Source organism: Spermophilus citellus, assembly GCF_964194105.1.
Source record: "Spermophilus citellus genome assembly, chromosome: 1".
NCBI classification, from domain to species: Eukaryota; Metazoa; Chordata; class Mammalia; order Rodentia; family Sciuridae; genus Spermophilus; species Spermophilus citellus.
In genome coordinates this window covers 205,686,147-205,705,324 of record NC_138182.1, presented here as the reverse complement: position 1 = coordinate 205,705,324, position 19,178 = coordinate 205,686,147, and the positions used below count along the sequence as shown (strand labels likewise).

At 31.4% G+C, this 19,178-nt stretch overlaps 1 protein-coding gene across 2 annotated transcripts in view; it reads right to left on the bottom strand.

Annotated features, from left to right (window-relative positions):
• CHD1 (chromodomain helicase DNA binding protein 1) overlaps positions 1-19,178 on the bottom strand; it is a 74,678-nt gene that overhangs the window by 16,086 nt on the left and 39,414 nt on the right. For both annotated transcript variants that reach the window (XM_081287049.1, XM_081287050.1), the window contains exons 17-29: positions 18,266-18,418; positions 14,310-14,381; positions 13,611-13,760; positions 12,654-12,802; positions 12,234-12,330; positions 12,042-12,137; positions 9,615-9,791; positions 5,270-5,430; positions 3,871-3,912; positions 2,737-2,867; positions 1,936-2,074; positions 1,607-1,757; positions 431-553 (exon numbers count right to left, since the gene is read on the bottom strand). In XM_081287049.1, the coding sequence (XP_081143175.1) occupies positions 431-553; positions 1,607-1,757; positions 1,936-2,074; positions 2,737-2,867; positions 3,871-3,912; positions 5,270-5,430; positions 9,615-9,791; positions 12,042-12,137; positions 12,234-12,330; positions 12,654-12,802; positions 13,611-13,760; positions 14,310-14,381; positions 18,266-18,418 (1,641 nt within the window). The remainder of the gene's footprint in view (positions 1-430; positions 554-1,606; positions 1,758-1,935; positions 2,075-2,736; positions 2,868-3,870; positions 3,913-5,269; positions 5,431-9,614; positions 9,792-12,041; positions 12,138-12,233; positions 12,331-12,653; positions 12,803-13,610; positions 13,761-14,309; positions 14,382-18,265; positions 18,419-19,178) is intronic.

Below are 19,178 nucleotides of genomic sequence, written 5' to 3'. Positions count from 1 at the left end.
CAGTTTCAGTAGTACCCAGGTAGTTATTGTAGTCATAAGTAAACTTTTAATGGCTGCTTTAAGTTTCCAATCATCCCCTTCTTAGTGTCTTTTTTTGGAGCTTCCACATAAATAAGGTCAGCGACCTCTGATACTATTACTTAAAGTCTAATACCTTCCAATAAAACAGCTCCCTGGCTCAACCTCTCAGAGAGTACTCAACACTAACAAATTTTCTTTAATCCGTACCAAATACTAGAAATAAATGAACTCATCAGTTTTAATATATATGGTGAAATAATGTAAAGGAAAACATTACCATATTCAAATAAAACTTTAAAGAAAAACTATAAGCTGTATTAACTATGCATGTCTAGGATGGTCAGTAAACCAGGTGTACCTTATACAAAAGAAAAGTAAACCACTCTTAAGCATCTCAATTTTAACTTACTGCACCAGAAAGTCTCAGAGCTTCTTTTTTCGCAAGGTCTCTACTAAGTAATTTGATGAGGTAGTCCGCACGTGTCTGCAACTGTTTTGCTTGTGGTTTTTTATCAGGATCATCTGGAAGAATCTGAAAAAGCAATTAAATTTCAGGTTAAATAACATAAAAAGCTTATTGGTGACAGGCCAAATTATACTGTGTGCAGGTATAAACATGTAACAATAAATACCATCAATGTATACAACTACACGCAACAATAAAAAATGTGGAAAAAAGTTTACTGGTAAAAAATATTTAACCATTTTAAGAAATATAATAACTCACTAAAGTTACAAATTTTAGTATTTATAGGAATGACTCATTCAATATACATTTAAAAAAATATCTACACCACAGGCAAAATTTAATTTTCTAAGAAATGAATCCTAAATAAATATGCCTCAAAAAAAGTCCCTTGTTATTACCTTTCAAAATGAAAACAGAAAAGTTTGATTATAAATTTCTTTCAAATATACAAAAAAGTGCATTTAACATTTGCTGTTATTAAATGTTACATTATCCTTAGAATCCCTTCCTCTCAATAACACCATATGTATATATATATATAACAATTCCTGGAATACAGAGTACCACCTATTTAGAAGGTGACCTCCTGAGGAAATTTTCACAGTGGAAATCTTGACATTTAAGTTTTCCTTAATAGGAACAAATGATAAAGCATTGATATCTAAAAGTTAGTACTTATCTAAAGAGGTACCAAAAAAAAAAAAAAAATACTTCCAGTGTTTTCCATTTTACACAAAGATATTCTTTTACCTAACACAGTAGAATCAAATCACCAAAAAACTTAAAAATACATATTTTTAAAAACCTTGACAGCTTAAGGATTGTTTTTTGTCTTCAAATAAGTTAATGATGTAACAGAAGATTTTTTAACCCAATAATCTTAAGGAAAATATACCTGTCTATACCTGTCTTAATAACAAAAATATAATTCCAGAAGTATGACAAAAGACTCAGAAATCACTTATTTAAACTTAATCCTTTCATGAAAACAAAGTTCTAAGAAGCCATGAGCACACAACTAACCAGAGCCTTGATTACTTATTCCTAGTTTATTTCCATAATAATTTAAAAGATTAGAATAAATTAAAGCCAACAAAGTCACGAGATATACAGTACCTTATGTGTTAGACTGAGGTCAGGATCCATTTTAATCATTTCCCAACTTCCATATCCATATTCATAAATACCAATTAACAAATTGGAATCATCTTCTTTGCCCCAGTCTATATCAAAATGAGCTGCCTTCGTGTGGCATGGGATTGTATACCTATTATTAAAGTTAATAATTACTTCCATGTTTATAACTGACATTAAAAAATTAATTCTGAAAAACATATTTGAGTCATTAAAAATTCTGGTCCAAAAGTAGCCAATAATGCCACAAAAACTTAACATACCTTCATATCAAAGCTACTTAACAACAAAAATTTTATAAAGTAACTCACTGCTTTCTTTCTTCTGGATCTGAAGGGATAGATTTGTGCAAAGGTATTAATTCTTCTTCATGGGAAATGACCAGCTTGGCATTCACTTGTACTCCTGATATTCGGAATGTTGGCCCCTTCACTTTTCCAAGTCTCCCACCTTAATTTTTTAGACAAGAGTATAGAAAAACATATAAAGCATAATTCTACAAAATACAGCACAATATGTGCTATTACTTTATTATTTATACTATTAAGAAAGGGATTACTGACAAAACTTTCACTATATATAATAAACCAATCATTACAATCTGGCAGATGTAGATTCAAATTGTATTTCATGTAATTAAGTAAATTATTAATCATACAAAATAGATCATCTATTTGTTCTGTCAGCCTCTAAATAAGAATTCTAGTATGATTTTTTTTCTTTAGTATATCTATTATTAAACCTCATGTAAATATTTTTCTTCAGGCATATGAACTGCAAAATAAGCATAATAAAATAACTGTGCACCAAACAAATATCACATGTATATATTTACATTTTCTTCTCCTACTTATCCATATTAAAAAGAAAGTTTAACAGTAATTTCTGACATTGTGTCCCAGTCAGAATACATCAGGGACTCTAAAGGATAGATTCTATTGCCTTCAAAACTGGAATTCTGTTCTCCATTTCCTCTCAGATCGTCCTTCCTTTGTCTTGTAAAGTATCTTCTAAAACTAATTAAACAGGTAAGTTAAGACATAACACCTAACTCAAAAAGTATATCTTGAAACTTTCATTTTTCTCTTTTAAATCACTCATTTTAATGTTACCTGTTCGTTCTGTTCCTGAAGAACTATCCTTTAAAGCTTTGATGCAGCCATTATGCACCAATTCTCCTAATCGTCTGAGGTCTGTTTCTGACTTATCAACTAATTCAGCATCTCGAGCAATTGCATCTAATCTGTATCAAAATAAGACAAATTTCAGGCATGTGTTAAATGATGTAGAACTGTTTGTGATAAACCAAGTTTTCTATTTTAAGATCAAAATGTCACTCTAATAAATGTCTTATAAATTCTAGTTTAAAACATGAAAAAACCTAGAATAATTTAGTAGAAATACAAATTGTTTACATATTCCAAGACAATAAATTCTGAAAACTCATTACAGAGCAATTAGAAAATTAATTGGAAAACTGTATAATAGGTATACAGATTTGAAAATCATATGCCAATTCTATAAAATCTTTTTTTTACAAATTGATCAAATTTTAAATAATACAAAATTTTTATGACAATTATAAGTGAGAGTAAACTATGCAACATAACATAAAGAAAAATTAACTCTTAGACATTTTTTCCACCATCTAAAATAATTATGCATGTATTTCATTGCATTTTTAGTTGCCTCAAAAGAAAATATAATAATCTCTATTTTTAAAGTTTTTAAGAGGAAAAAGTCAATTAATTTGAGTCTTTGCTGCTCTACATTCAGAAAGGGTTGGCTACAACAAAAGACAAAGAATATTTATATGACCAACAATTATTGGTATTAACCCATAGCTTAAAAAATTTTAGTTGTTTATGTACTAAGAGGATGTAATTTTAAAAACTAAGAATTTTTCTAATTAGAAAAAACAGTGGTTAAGTTAAATTAGCAACTCAGCACCTGTATGAATAAATTTGTGGTTCGTAAGTTGTATAATGAAAAATCAAACAATGAAAAATACATTAGTTATAAAAATAAAATTTAAATTTGTTTTAGACAACTTCATTTATAGATAAGAAAAAATTTATAGACCACAAAAAAATCTTTTTTAAAAAATCTAAAACTTGATTCTTAGATTGTTAAGTGCCTCTTAAAAGCAAATTAAACAAGGTAGCAAACTAAATATTAATACAACTAAAGCAAGCTGACAGTTATATAAAATTTTAGAATTCTATGAAGATGACAAATGCATTTACCTTTCTAAAGGGCCACCAAATTTCTTATAGCTCTTGATAAACCTAGCAGAAAATAAACACTTGGTTGAAATGTGATCTTCATTATCCATTTAAAAATACACATATATTTACAACATATGCAGAAATAAGATACTTATTAGTGCAAAAATAAATTCAGAGCACATTTACTAACAAAAAAATGAAAAAGGTATGTTATAAATACACAAATGTCAAAACATGAATTTATGTACCAAAGTAAAACAAGTACTTTTATACCCAGGATGAACTTAAGATATCAATGTAAATAAAACAATAGAAGCTAAATTTTAGTTTAGAATTACTTTATTATTTTCACAAGACTGGAAAAGGGTTCAAAGTTATCACAGGAAGTGTCTCCAGAATAATTATCAATCATTCTACACCTCCTCACATTCCAAGTGCTGATAAAAATAAGACAGATGTGTGGTATTACACTAAACAATGGAAAATAAAAATTTTACTTCAGAAAAAAAGCTATGTAGGTGGTTGATAGATGAGGAAAAATATCCAGGAAAAGTAGAAGATGAAATGCTTCTCCAAGTAAAAACAGAACCAGCAAATCAGATGTCATAAAAGTGCTCTTAAGGAAAGCTAACAATGTATTTAGTTGTCTGCTAGGAAGAATGAGGAAGAACCTTATCAGTCAAGTCTATGATTTAAAAGACAAAAGTTACAATGGCTTGAAAGAAACAAAACAACAAACTCTAGAGTAATGAACAATCTTTTTACAAATTTCACATGCAAAACTATTATATTAACAAAATAAGTTGTTACCCCATTCCCCTTAAAGAAATATAGTATATTTTGAGCAAAAACTACAATTTATCCTGCATGGCTAATCTTAACCCATTTCCTACTTGGTCATATCAGAGATAGTTTGTTACTGTTGTTTGTTCTGTGGTGCTGGTGATCAGATAGATGCTTTGGGCATGCTAAATACATAATCTACCACTGAGCTACATCCCCAATCCCAGAAATGTTTTAAACATGGTTACTTTCAAAAAGCAATCACTTCAATGTTAAGACACTAGAAAAATACAGAACTAAATTATTCCCACAAAAAATTAATAATCCTGGGAATCAACAAAGCAGTGTGAATTTTTAATAAACAAAACCATTATTCTGAAATACATTAATAAAACCAAAAAATTTTAGTAGTCTAGCCTAGCAATAAATAACATGCAAAGATTAGAAGTTGAACTTGCTTTTACAGTTATAATGAACCCAAAAGCCAGGAAGGAATGCTCAATTCCTACTCAAACATCATATATTTGCCTTCTCTAAAACTATCATCTTAATTTTTGAAAATTATTAATTTTCATATTTTAGTTTTACTTTCTATGAAACCAAATTAAAACAAAATGGTCTATTATCATCTTACCGCCTAATTTCTGCATCATTAAATCCTTTAATATTCTCCCGAGGGATAGTGCGTGGTCTTCCACGTTTCTTTGGCCTTTTCCTTTCTGAGATTGAATCACTATCAGATCCAGAGTATCTCCTACTTCTACTGCGCCTCCCTTCACTTCCATTGAAACTAATCTGGAATTTGAAAAAAAAAAAATTCACCCAACTTAGGGTAAAGTTAAGCTTTTATCTAATGGGCAAATAAAAACTCTATAAAAACTTAGAATATTCCACAAGCAAAAGTAATTAAGCAAACAGAACAAAAAATAACATGTTAATGACAAAGGGTTATTAATAGCCTTAATAATTTAAGCATGCTTATAAATCAATAAATCAGTCTTTTGTAAAAATATGAAAAGTTATTAATAAGCAAGTAATCAAATAACAACTCCTTTTTAAAATCTATCACTGTTGACAAATACCAAATAAGTAATAATAGTCAATACTGATAATGGTACAGAAAAACAGACACTTATGTATCTATCTCTGTGGGTATTTAATCAAGGGCAGAGGGCAATTTTAGCAATATTAACATTGTATTGTAGAATAATTAACACTCATGATATACTGTCAAAGAGCAAAAAAATTCTATAACAATGTGACTACTATTTAACCTAAGAAACAAAATCCATTTAAAAAATTACAATGTTATATACTGTAATAATACTATTAGTCATGTATCTCAGAGTGGGGAAGAATGATTCCTTATCCCTCTTTTCTACTTTCCTTCTAAATATTCGCCCATTGCTGTTCTAACTAGGCTATATGTCAAATATCTATTTCACAGAAAAAAATGCCATGTAATCCACTAAATGTCTATTCCTAATATCCACAGTTTTAACACATGCAGCAAAAATTACACTGTATTAAGAGTTTTTCCAAAGCCTCTATACATATTCTGAACCCTATTATTATTTTAACCTCCTCTAACCCTTTCATAAGACTTAATGTAATGCTATGCTTCCCATGCACTATAAAAGGAAATAATTTTAGAATTCACAGAAATAAATAAGAAACAACAAATGTAGTCCCTTTCAGGCCAAATTATTTGGTTCCACTATTGCCTGTTCTAGAGAAAACTGGTAGGGCATGGATCCAACCCTAACAATAAATCTAACCTATAACACAGAAACCAATCCACAAAACTACAACTATCTTATATTTGATAAAGGGGCTAAAAGCATGCAATGGAGGAAGGATAGCATCTTCAACAAATGGTGTTACATATGGAAATCCATATGTAACAAAATGAAACTGAATCCCTTTCTCTCGCCATGCACAAAAGTTAACTCAAAATGGATCAAGGAGCTTGATATCAAATCAGAGATACGGCGTCTGACAGAAGAAAAAGTTGGCTATGATCTACATACTGTGGGGTCGGGCTCCAAATTCCTCAATAGCACAAGAGTTAACAACTAGAATCAACAAATGGGACTTACTCAAACTAAAAAGTTTTTTCTCAGCAAAAGAAAGAGGTAAACAGGGAGCCTACATCCTGGGAACAAATCTTTACTCCTCACACTTCAGATAGAGCCCTAATATCCAGAGTATACAAAGAACTCAAAAAATTAGACAATAAGATAACAAATAACCCAATCAACAAATGGGCCAAGGACCTGAACAAACACTTCTCAGAGGAGGACATACAATCAATCAATAAGTACATGAAAAAATGCTCACCATCGCTAGCAGTCAGAGAAATGCAAATCAAAACCACCCTAAGATACCATCTCACTCCAGTAAGATTGGCAGCCATTATGAAGTCCAACAACAACAAGTGCTGGAGAGGATGCGGGGAAAAGGGTACACTTGTTCATTGTTGGTGGGACTGCAAATTGGTGCAGCCAATTTGGAAAGCAGTATGGAGATTTCTTGGAAAGCTGGGAATGGAACCACCATTTGACCCAGCTATTCCCCTTCTCGGTCTATTCCCTAAAGACCTAATAAGAGCATGCTACAGGGACACTGCTACATCGATGTTCATAGCAGCACAATTCACGATAGCAAGATTCTGGAACCAACCTAGATGCCCTTCAATAGATGAATGGATAAAAAAAATGTGGCATTTATACACAATGGAGTATTACTCTGCATTAAAAAATGACAAAATCATAGAATTTGGAGGGAAATGGATGGCATTAGAGCAGATTATGCTAAGTGAAGCTAGCCAATCCCTAAAAAACAAATGCCAAATGTCTTCTTTGATATAAGGAGAGTAACTAAGAACAGAGTAGGGACGAAGAGCATGAGAAGAAGATTAACATTAAACAGGGATGAGAGGTGGGAGGGAAAGCGAGAGAGAAGGGAAATTGCATGGAAATGGAAGGAGACCCTCATGGTTATACAAAATTACATACAAGAGGAAGTGAGGGGAAAGGGAAAAAAATACAAGGGGGAGAAATGAATTACAGTAGAGGGGGTAGAGAGAGAAGAGGGGAGGGGAGGGGAGGGGGGAGAGAAAAGGGGAGGGGAAGGGAGGGGAGGGGGGATAGTAGAGGATAGGAAAGGCAGCAGAATACAACAGACGCTAGCTAGTAAGGCAATATGTAAATCAATGGATGTGTAACCGATATGATTTTGCAATCTGTATATGGGGTAAAAATGGGAGTTCATAACCCACTTGAATCAAAGTGTGAAATATGATATATCAAGAACTATGTAATGTTTTGAACAATCAACAATAAAAATTTTAAAAAAAGTTACTGGAAAAGCAAGATAAATAAATAAATAAATCTAACCTATAAAATCATAATTTTTCTTAAATGCATCAGAGATGAAATAACAGGGAAATCTACTTCTGTAAAATATAAATAAAAATAGGAGTTTAAAAGAAGAGATGAAAATTAATTGAATACTGGCTCACTTATGAAGAGCTAAGGTGACAGACTCTGAGTATCATACAAACAGGTAAAAGAAAGTAAGTATAATTTCCTAAAGGCAGGGTTAGGGTATAGCTCAGTGGTAGAGAGCTTGCCTAGTACATGTGAATCCCTGAATATATCACCAGCAGGGCAACTGCAAGTCACAACACCTGCTAAAGGCTAAAAGTAGGCAAACATAATAGCATAGGACATCTAGAAAGCAAAGACAGGGTGAAAAACTTGTACCCACTCTCAGGTACTTTCTCCTCCACCAGGCACTTATGAGAAGGACAGGCATGCTGGGAAATTGGAGGGAACATCCCAGGAGCAAGCCAAAAGAAAGGTAATACAGTCAACTTCTGGGGGACAGGTAGGAAGCTCTGCCAAACCCTTCTCATCTACTGGCCTAAGGGCATGAGAGAATCCCCTATTATGGTTGTAGGAAAGAAAACAAAAAAACTTTTTCATTAGGAAAGAGGTAACTGGGCAAGGACCAATGTAAAGCAGGAATCATACCTCTGGTTCAAAATTTTTAGGAACCAAAAAATCTTGAGTAATCAATGCAAATAATCTTATAATTTAATGTTCTAAAAAATAAAGATTAATGCAAAAAGAAGCCTCGTATTAGAGTTTTTCCTATTGCCAAAGGATATAAGAGAGCTTGTAACATTAAGGTTACCATAATATTAAAATTAAGTATTTTGTTTCTTCAGGTCATAAGAAAAAAAATTCCTTTAAATCCAATTTGTACAAAGGAAACTGTTTGACCAGTATAGAGTTAACCTAGAAGTCATTAAAAAAGATACTTGAAAAATCTTCCAAATATTTGGAAATTTAAAAAACACACTTCTAAGAAAACTATGGATCAAAAAAGTCATTGCATGGGAAATTATAAATTATTCTGAAATGAAAAACATTAAAATGTGAAATTCATAAAAAAAATCCTTAAAATTAAATGCTAATATTAGAAAAGAAAGACAATTCAGTATTTATGCTCACACCGCAAAACCTTTAAAAAAAGGAGCAAGTGAAACCAAAAGCAAGAAGAAATGATACAGAATAGAAACACATGAAAGTGAAAATAGAAAAAAAAAATCAATGAAACAAAAAATTGATTCTTTGAAAAGATTAATGAAATAGGTTAAATTCTACCTAGAATGATCAAGAAAGAAAATATTAACATTAGGTAAGTGAAAAAAGAACATCATTAAATATTCTACAAACATGATAGGCCTAGATAGTTTCCCAAACAATACTTCCACCAATAAAGAAATATTTCCAAGCTCTCTAATAGTCCCCAAAAAAGAAGGGAACACTTTTCAACTCATTTTATAAGGTAAACATTATTAAATCAAAGATACTGTAAGAAAAAAATATATATAAAAACAAAACAAACAAAAAGACCAGTCCAAGGTGATTACTATACTCCTAACAGGAAAGTTTAAACTACAAAGTCACCTGTTTTGCACAGTTTCTCATTCTTGGGAGCATATAAATTTCTTCAAGTTCCTTTTGCCTTTCTTCTTCTTCTAACCGTCTTCTTTGATCTTCTGGAATGATTTCTTCCCAGTTTTTTGAATTTCTTTCAGGTTCCAATTCAATGTCATCTTCATCCATATTTGAAAAATTGGCAACCTGATAAATTTCAGAAATTTTAACAGAATATGTAGTATAGAAAAATGTATTCGTAAATTATAAATTTCTTAAAGAGAGAAACGGTAACATGTTAAAACCTGGGGAAAAAAACATATCAGTAGGACACAGCATCCTGTGCCTATAATTTCAGCCACCCAGGAGGATGAAGCAGGAAGATCATTTGCCCAGGAGTTTGAGGCCAGCCTGGGCAACAAAACATAGCAAGGCTGCACTCAAAAACAAAAACTAGCCAGGTACAGTGGCGCATGTCTGTAATCCCAGTGGCTTCAGAGGCTGAAGCTGGAGGATTGCTAGTTCAAAGCCAGCCTCAGCAAAAAGCTAGGCACTATGTGCCTTAGTGAGACCCTGTCTCTTCTAAACAAAACACAAAATAGGGCTGGGGATATGTGGCTCAGTGATTGGGTGCCTGAGTTCAATCCCCGGTTCAACCCTCCCACCAAAAAATAAATAAATAAATAAAACTATACAAAACAAAAATATCTTGGGAAAATGAATATGACTAAGACTATAAGCTAAGCCAGATATGACTACTAACCTATCTACATTTACTTCTTCATTAGGGCATAGAGAATCAAACCAAATGACTCTAACAATATTCCCTCCAGGAAAGCTTCTCTTTGCCCTGCTGCTCAACAAAATTATTAGTGTAACAGAACTAGAGGCAGATAACAAACTAGAGTCAGTTAACAAGTAATAATGAAAAAAGGTAGTTTATACTATTAACATGTTAAATAATATATATATTCTCTAGAATTCCCAGACCAGTTTATGAACTACCAAGTGCTGTTGAACAACAGTCTTATCTTTAGGATCCAAAAAAAAAAAAAAAACAGAATGTAAAGAGCTAAGGATACAGACATGGAGCTCTGTTAGAATTCAGATAAATGACTTGGGTTCCCTAAGTCCTAGTGTTTTCGTTTCTAAAGGAATACACAGAAACAGCAAAGTAACTTTTGTGAGGAGAAAATAACATTCAAAGCACCGAGAGTCTGGTATATAGCAAGCACTCATTAAAGCTGGTTACCAATACTAATATTAAATGTATAGACTTATTTATAACTGGATAAAGACAAGAAACTATGCTTATTCCACATATGAAATGGGGCTGAAAATAACAATGTTTATTTTTTCGTGTCATAAAAATAATCTATATTTTATTCTACTTATCAGTAAGGTTTTCCAAATTACTGGTCAAATTAAAAGTAAATCATAGCTCTGTCTTAGGAAACAGTTAATTAGATCATGCTCAGACTGAGTGCCAGTTCCATTAACCTTCACTTCTCATCAGTATTATTGAAATAGTTATCTAACTTATCTCCCTGCTTCAGTTCTTGCTCACATTATAGTCTATTCTTCCTAAGACCAGTAGGGTGACTAAATTACCAACTCTTGGCTCATTTCTGTGTCCCTCATGTGTGACACATATTATAGGTGCTTTGTAAATATTTTTTGAATGAAAAAATGCTAGGAGTTGAATTGAATCCTGACAACTTCAGTTCATAGTAAATGATAAAATGGAGGGGAACTTGTTTCTTCACACTAAACAAGGGCATTCAACTTCCTCCATAACATCAGCTGATATATGTTGTTTTAGATCTTTTTATAGCTCTGTACCCTCACCAAATCGTGTATATTTATAAGTATTAATAAATGGTTAACTTACTGCTTATTTTGTCTGATCGATTTAAGTTTTCTTATTAGTGATTGTGTTTCCTTATTAGTCTTCATAAGCATTAATGATAATGCTTAAATTGATATAATATAAAAAATTGCTCCAATAAAAATCAGTTAAAAGGGGCTGGGGTTGTGACTCAGTGGTAGAGAACTTGCCCAGCACATGTGAGGCACTGGGTTCGATCCCCAGCACCATATTAAAAAAACTAAATAAACAAAATAAAGGTATTGTGACATCTACAAATATATATATATATAAAATCAGTTAAAAGTCCTCATTCATTTACTCAAATACTTGAGGGCATGCTATTTGCTGAGCATTAATTATTCTAGATGATAATTAGAAAGTAACAGCTTCCCCCACCCAACTAAGTTTATCTGTTCATAAGCAATTTGGTCTCTTAATCACATCAGCTGCTACTGGTTTTTCTGAATAATAAAATATTTTTATACAACAAATTTTAAGAGAAAAATTATCTTACTTATTATATAAAAGAAAAATTACCAAAATACTAGGTAACTCAATCCCTCTCAATTATATAAAGAGAAATCTACCTTGAACTGGGAAAGCAACTCATCTCCTACGGTTAAAGGTCCTGGTTCATTTTCATGAGTTTCAGCCCTCTTCAAGATTTCATCTATATCCATTTCCTATAATTAAAAGACAAACTTTATTTTAAATACATGTGAATCTTTCCTTTCTACAATAATACACATTCTGAGTATACATTTTTTTTTTTTTTTAACCTGGGGCTCTTGTTCTTCTCCTTCAGGTTCCTTAAAAAGTTCCTCAGCACCAAACTTCAAAATGGCTGATAATTCTTCTTTATTGAAAGGAGTAGAACTAAAAACAAATAAAACAAATAAAAATGTTTAATTTTAATAGTTCATATTTATATGGCACTCTGTCACCTTTATAATTGTTACATAAGAAAATTAAATGGGGAAGTTTTAATATAGTTATTTTTAAACTAAGGAACTTTTGAAGTGTAGAAGTTCATGAGAATAAATCTGTAGTGGAAAAACCAAGTACTGAAGGTACACACTCTGACTGAAATTAGTCTTCAAAAATATAGCACTTCAGTGATCCACTCAGTGATATAAAATTTTAGAAAAATGAGTTTAAGGTAACACTAAAATGGCATTTTTTTATACTAAAGTAACCACCTTGATGGAGCAGAACCTGTGTGAAGTACAGTCTTGCCAGTTGTGTCCATTCTTTGAATTACAAGATGATCTAAAACCATCTTCTTTTTGGCCCTTTCAAGAATATCTTCTTCAACTGATCCCTTGGTAACTAGACGATATATATTCACCTGTAAAAACAGGCATGAGGAAGGAAAATTGCAGTAAAAAGATTTGTTGTGCTAACCTGAAGTGCCCAAACATTAGTATATAAACTGGATCATCCAACATGAAGTTTTCATTATTATAAGCAAAATAAATAAAAATAACAATATAGTTAAAGTTCTTCAATTTTAGAAATTTTTGAGAATATATCTTACTATTTTACAGTTTAGCTAACAGATTTTCTTTTCTATTTTTTTTGAAAAGTAATTTGTTATTTAAAGTTGATTTAGCTGGGAAAAAAGAAAAAAAATGGTAAATTTCTAATGGTCTTATGGCAGTTCCTGTGATTCTGATGTTTCATCACTCACGAAATATAAAATTCTATGAACCTCTCCACAAGACAATGAAGAAGCCTCAATTACAAAACAAAGCTTCCCAAAATTGAAAAGGACTTCCTTATTTTTTAAAGTCAGAAAGAGGTTCTATATGGTTGGAATAGTTACAACAGTAGTGAAATATTTTGTTACAGTGGTGCCAGTTGGTTGAACAAAATCTATAAAATGAAAGTAGCTTTTATGTGTGTGTTATCTTGTAAGCACAGGGACAATATATGACTAATATATCAGCTACTGCTCAAAATCTCATTTAAAACAACCAAGTTATTTGAAGATAGTTAAGATAACTATTCTGTCTGACTCTCCAGGTGTGGTAAACTGGTTTCCTCAATAACTAATTGGTTAAATAAAATAGCAAAATGACTATGTTTCCTCTATCTCCTGATGATCTTAAACAATTCTAAATACTAATCAGTAAAATAACAGAAATCAAAAATACCTGTTTTTTTTGCCCAATTCGATGAGCTCTTGCCTGTGCCTGAAGATCATTTTGTGGATTCCAGTCAGAATCAAATATAACCACAGTGTCGGCAGAGGCTAAATTAATTCCTAAACCACCAGCTCTTGTAGAAAGCAAAAAGCAGAAATCCTATAAGAAAATGTAAATAAGCAAGATTTAAAATTCTAACAAGTGAATGAATAATCAAACCAAAAAAATTGATTTTGTAAAATTAAAAAGAACTTTACTAATAAAATTGAAAATCAACATTGAAAATTAATATATAAACCTTTAGAAAGAGCAATAAATAATACTCCAAAATACAAATAAACATGTTAATAATAAAAAACAAATTACTTTAGTATTTAATTATTGTAAAAAGAGGGAATGGAATAGGGGAGTGATGAGGCTTTGACTATATATGTAATGTTCATTACTTTAAAAAATAAAGGATAAGGTACATAACAAAGAATTCTAAATGAAAGTGGGTTATTCACTTCAAAGCAAATTAATTAACATGATGAAATGGTATTGTTAAGAAGAGTATAAAATTTTTCAGATTTAACAGAAAATAGACTTTTAAAAAAGCCATTTGCTAATAAACTAGCTAATACCAATAAATTTTTTAATCAAAGTATAAATATGACTACACAAAATATAGGATTGAAACAAAATTTACAATTTTTAAAGCATTCATACCTCTGATCCCTCAGCATTAAAATGATCTAGAGCTTGTTTCCTCAGCTCCCCTTTTATTGATCCATCTAATCTCTAGAATAAAACACATTAAAATAAGGCATATACCACATTCAAAATGTTAAAAAACAATTAAAATTATAAAATTAAGTATAAAAAGGCATATGCCCTTTACTACAACTTTATGAATACAAAGTACTATAATAAAACAATGTCCAGTTCTTTCTCTAATCTGTGTTCTTACCAATGATTGTTTCCAAGAGAATATACAGTATCAGCAGTCACACTGTTCTGCTTAAGACTCATTGTAGGAGATATGTTAATGAATACATATACCTGAAATAAGTTTCATGAGATGTACTATAGTCTCATAATTTAGAAGCTGTTTTATCTCTTAAAATGTTGTTGAAACTCATTAAACTGATTCCCAGGATCCATTAACTGGTCACAATCCACACTTCAAAAAACATCGATAAAGTCCAATGTGGTTACTGAACCAATAGCATTAGTGTCAACTAAGAACATAACAACTTAAAACTTGATCCTCACTCCACATCTATTGAATCACAAGGGTTCAGCAAAAGCCCTCCTTCTAATTCTAATGCATGCTAAAGCTTCAAAGGCACTGAAGGCTTTATTCCAAAAGCCTGAAAAACTATCTTGAATGCCTTGAGCAAGAGATTTGAATTTTCTCAGTGTCAACTTCTTTCTCAGTAAAATGGACATAACAATAAGTGCCTCCTTCACAGACTACAGAACTTAGCACAGTGCTTGACATACACTGAGTACTTCCTAAATATTAGCTGTTATTGGGCTGGGGGTGTGGCTCAGTATTGGAAAGCTTTGCTTAGCACTCGCAAGGCCCTGGACTGAGTAAAAGGAAAAAAAGAAAACAAAATAAAAACAATGCTATTATTTTCACTTTAATTATAATCGACATTTAATAAATTTATTTTAGATTAGAAATAACTTGCTTACTGTGATCATGCATTCAGTGGATGAGTTAAACTAGTATGTTGGGAAACTGTGTCAACCTCTGCTTTGTTATTGTATAAAGTATTTTGAATAATGGATGACATTTAATAATCATTTATAAAAATTCTCAGTGGACAAATTATAAAAATGAATGTCTGTAACCTGATAAAATATGCACAAACATTTTATAGAAAACATTATACTTAATGATGAATCATTATAATTATTATCAGTATTGCTATTCAACATCGGACTAAATGTCATAGCCAATGCAGTAAGAAAAAAAGGTCTTTATAGAAAACCTATAAGGATTAAAAATAAAAAAAATTAACAGAGACAATATAACTGTCCATCAAATGGAAAGTCTGAACGATTACTGCCTAATTATTAAAATGCATCATGTAACAAAGTTACCAGCTATAAGATTAATAACCAAAATCAATGGTATTTTTGTAAGGCAGCAGAAAATAGCTAGATAATAACAAACCTAAAAGGTACTAGAGTTACAATAGTAAAACCAAAAACTCAGGAACTGAGATTATAATAAACGTATGTAAAAACATGTTTCTGGTTGATACTGGTTTGGGTCATTGAATGCAATTCTTATAACAAAGCAAACATTAAACCAGGCTGCCATTTTAGTGAAGTTTCAGAAAGGAATAAAGGTATAAATATGTCCCTTTCAAAAATATTTTCAATAATCTGTTTTTTTTTAAACCCACCTGTATCTCATTTTCCGAATAACTAGTGTTAAGAATTCCTGAACCTTTGCAGATTTTTGCAATGTAGATTAGTGTGTTTCTAAAATTTTCGCACTGATTATTTATTATTCAGTTCATTTAGACCTACTAAGTTAGTTACCATGAAGTTACCTACCATTCAGATTCTACCATTTCTTCCTTTCTCATTTATGTTCTGAAAAGTTTCTACCCACCAAGCCCCCAAGCACTATACTGCTATTTGAGTGACTTTCTAGAAGAACAAAGAAATAAGTGTGTGTGTTCAATTCACCATTTTTACAAGAGGCTCACTCTGTGAGTATATCTCCCAAGGAAAACAGATATTCACTTGGTATTTACTTGGTACCTGACAATGCCCCCCCCCCTTTTTCCAACAACAGTGCAGATTGTTCATGGGAACTCCAACCAGTGAACAGCAATCACATCAACTGGCTTAGCATGTAGCCAACTTTACTTAACTGGGTTAAGGGAATTATCAAAGAATGAGTCAGAGTCAAGTAGGACAAAGGGCACCAAGGCAATATGAAAAGACTGCTTTTTGTGGCCTGATTAAATGTGACATTCCTCTTGAGAGTACAGAAGAAAATCCAAGGTGCCCTACGAGCTCTAACATAAGGAGAATGCCAATGGTTTATAAGGAAAAATAAACTAGGTATGACAGCAGTTATTTATTTAAAAAAACTTTTTTTGAGAGAGAGAGAGAGAGAGAGAGAGAATTCAATATTTTTTTTTTTTTTTAGTTTTCGGAGGACACAACATCTTTCTTTGTATGTGGTGCTGAGGATTGGACCCGGGCTGCACGCATGCCAGGCAAGCGCGCTACCGCTTGAGCCACATCCCCAGCCTGACAGCAGTTATTTATGACATGCCTTTTAGATTTCTTTTTTTGCAAATGATGTTTAATATACACTGCTTGCTACTGACAGTTTTTTCAGGTTTTTCATTTTACACATGTAGCTCAAACTGATTGTTCATAATTGACATAATTTTAAAAATACTTTCTGAAAATGTTACTTTTAAAAAGATAATGGTTATAAGAACTTTTAGTTTCACTATACATATTTTTAACTTTAAAAAGAAAAACCTGAAGAACTGAGATTTTGGTTCAGTGGTACAGCGCTTGCCTTTACGTGCATGGGGCCTTCAGTTCAATCCTGAGCACCACATAAAAATACATAAAATAAAGCTATAAAAAAAAAAAAAAGAAAGGAAAAATCTGAGAAAAACACTTAAAATTACAACTAGAAAGCCCATAAGGATAGTGATACATCATCTATTGTGGCATGGTCTCAAACAAAAAAAGCTAAAAGTAATTCTCTCCAGGAAATGATTTAGAACAAGAAGGAATTGATGGTAAAGAACTGCTTACAAGCAATTCTGTACTATTTTTTCCATTTGACCTTGTACACAAAATAACTTATTTAAAAATATACCAGAGCAAGGCTAGAGGAGGAATGGAAAGGCAAGGAGTAGCTAAAGGATACAGAGTTTCTTTCTGAGGTGATACAAATGCTCTAAAACTGACATGGTAATGGTTGTACAAATCTGTAAAATATGCTAAAAAAGCAGTGAATGGTATATTTTAAGTGGAATATGGAAATTACATATCAAAGTGGTTTTAAAAATCCTCAAATAATGGTACTCTTCTACTATTCCCCTTAAAAAATGACTATATATTTTTCAATCTTGTTCATATCAACAAAACCTGTCCTTCACAGCATTTACCATAGGGATAATGTTTATGTTCATTTGTAACTACCTACACTTTAATGTCTGTCTCCCACATCAGATTATGAATTCCAACAGAGCAAGGATTATGTGTAGTGAGTCTCTTACTTCTCCTATTTTACTATTAGCACAAAATACATACTATTTACTAGCTGTACATACTGAATGTTAACTATGTTTCTGGCACTATTTATAAAAATGCTGTAAGGATTAAATATATTTAAGTACCGAGAAGAGCACCTGACTCTAATATCCACCTATTATAGTTTTCAAAATCTAAAGCAAGCATAAGAGACTGAATTAAAAGGAAATTAAAGAAAGAAAAAGTGCTTTGTTGGTAAATATAAGGGAAAAGAGAAAGGGAATTATGACAAGTATTTTTTTTAAAAACATTTCTTCAAAGGCTAATACATTTTATGTAAAAATCCACTTCATTTACAAAATAATTTCCAAGTTAATTATGTAAAATAAACTGAGGAATTAGATGAAACTTAAAAATGATAAAGAAATACTCACTTGAAAGGGGAATTGGCGATATTTTAAATATTCTGCAAGTATATCTAACATTCGCACCATTTGAGAAAAAATGAGAACGCGATTGCCTCGTTCTCTTAGGCGAATTAACAGCTTGTCAAGAAGAATCAATTTTCCGCTACTACGAATTAAGTGCTAAGGATACAATAAATTTAAACTGTTACAACACATTAAAAGAAGCAAATGAAAAAAAAACAACACACACACACTTTCATTATTTTCAATTGAGATTGTGTATTTTCATAATGCTCTAAAAACAATTTCAGTTTTCAAAATTTTCTAGAACCTTTACCATTTTGCTATATTACATTAATTAAAATTGTCCCTTACCATTTAGCACATGGATTCTTTTATTTTTAGGAAGGAGTAAGAACTGTTTCACTCTATTTGCTAGTTGTCATATACTATTTCTCCAAAATCTTAGCCAAAAACATAGATGAAGAGCAATCCAACATTTAAATGAATAAGCAAATGTATTATACATTAGTATCTGATCCTGGTCCCCCAATGTACTACTTTGACTGGATTACAGATATGCTCTCATATTTTTAAATTTATCTTCCAGAAATAATGGAAAAAGGAAGCTCTGGTATCAAGATATTCTTTGGACTACTATTTGCAAATTCACAAATTCAGCATAATCATTTTTTCATAATTATGAATGTACTAATAGATTTTTTGCTGGGTAAATTACTATAATACATAGTTTGAGAAATATGTTTATAAAACTGATCAAAATAATGATATATTAAAATTTTAAGTTTTTTTATAATGACTAAAAAATACTCAAGACTATTATTAAAGTAAAACATTAACCAATGAGAATTTCTAACCAATATATTACATAAGGCACTACACCATTTTCAGTTAAAATTAAAATGAACATTCCTAGAAT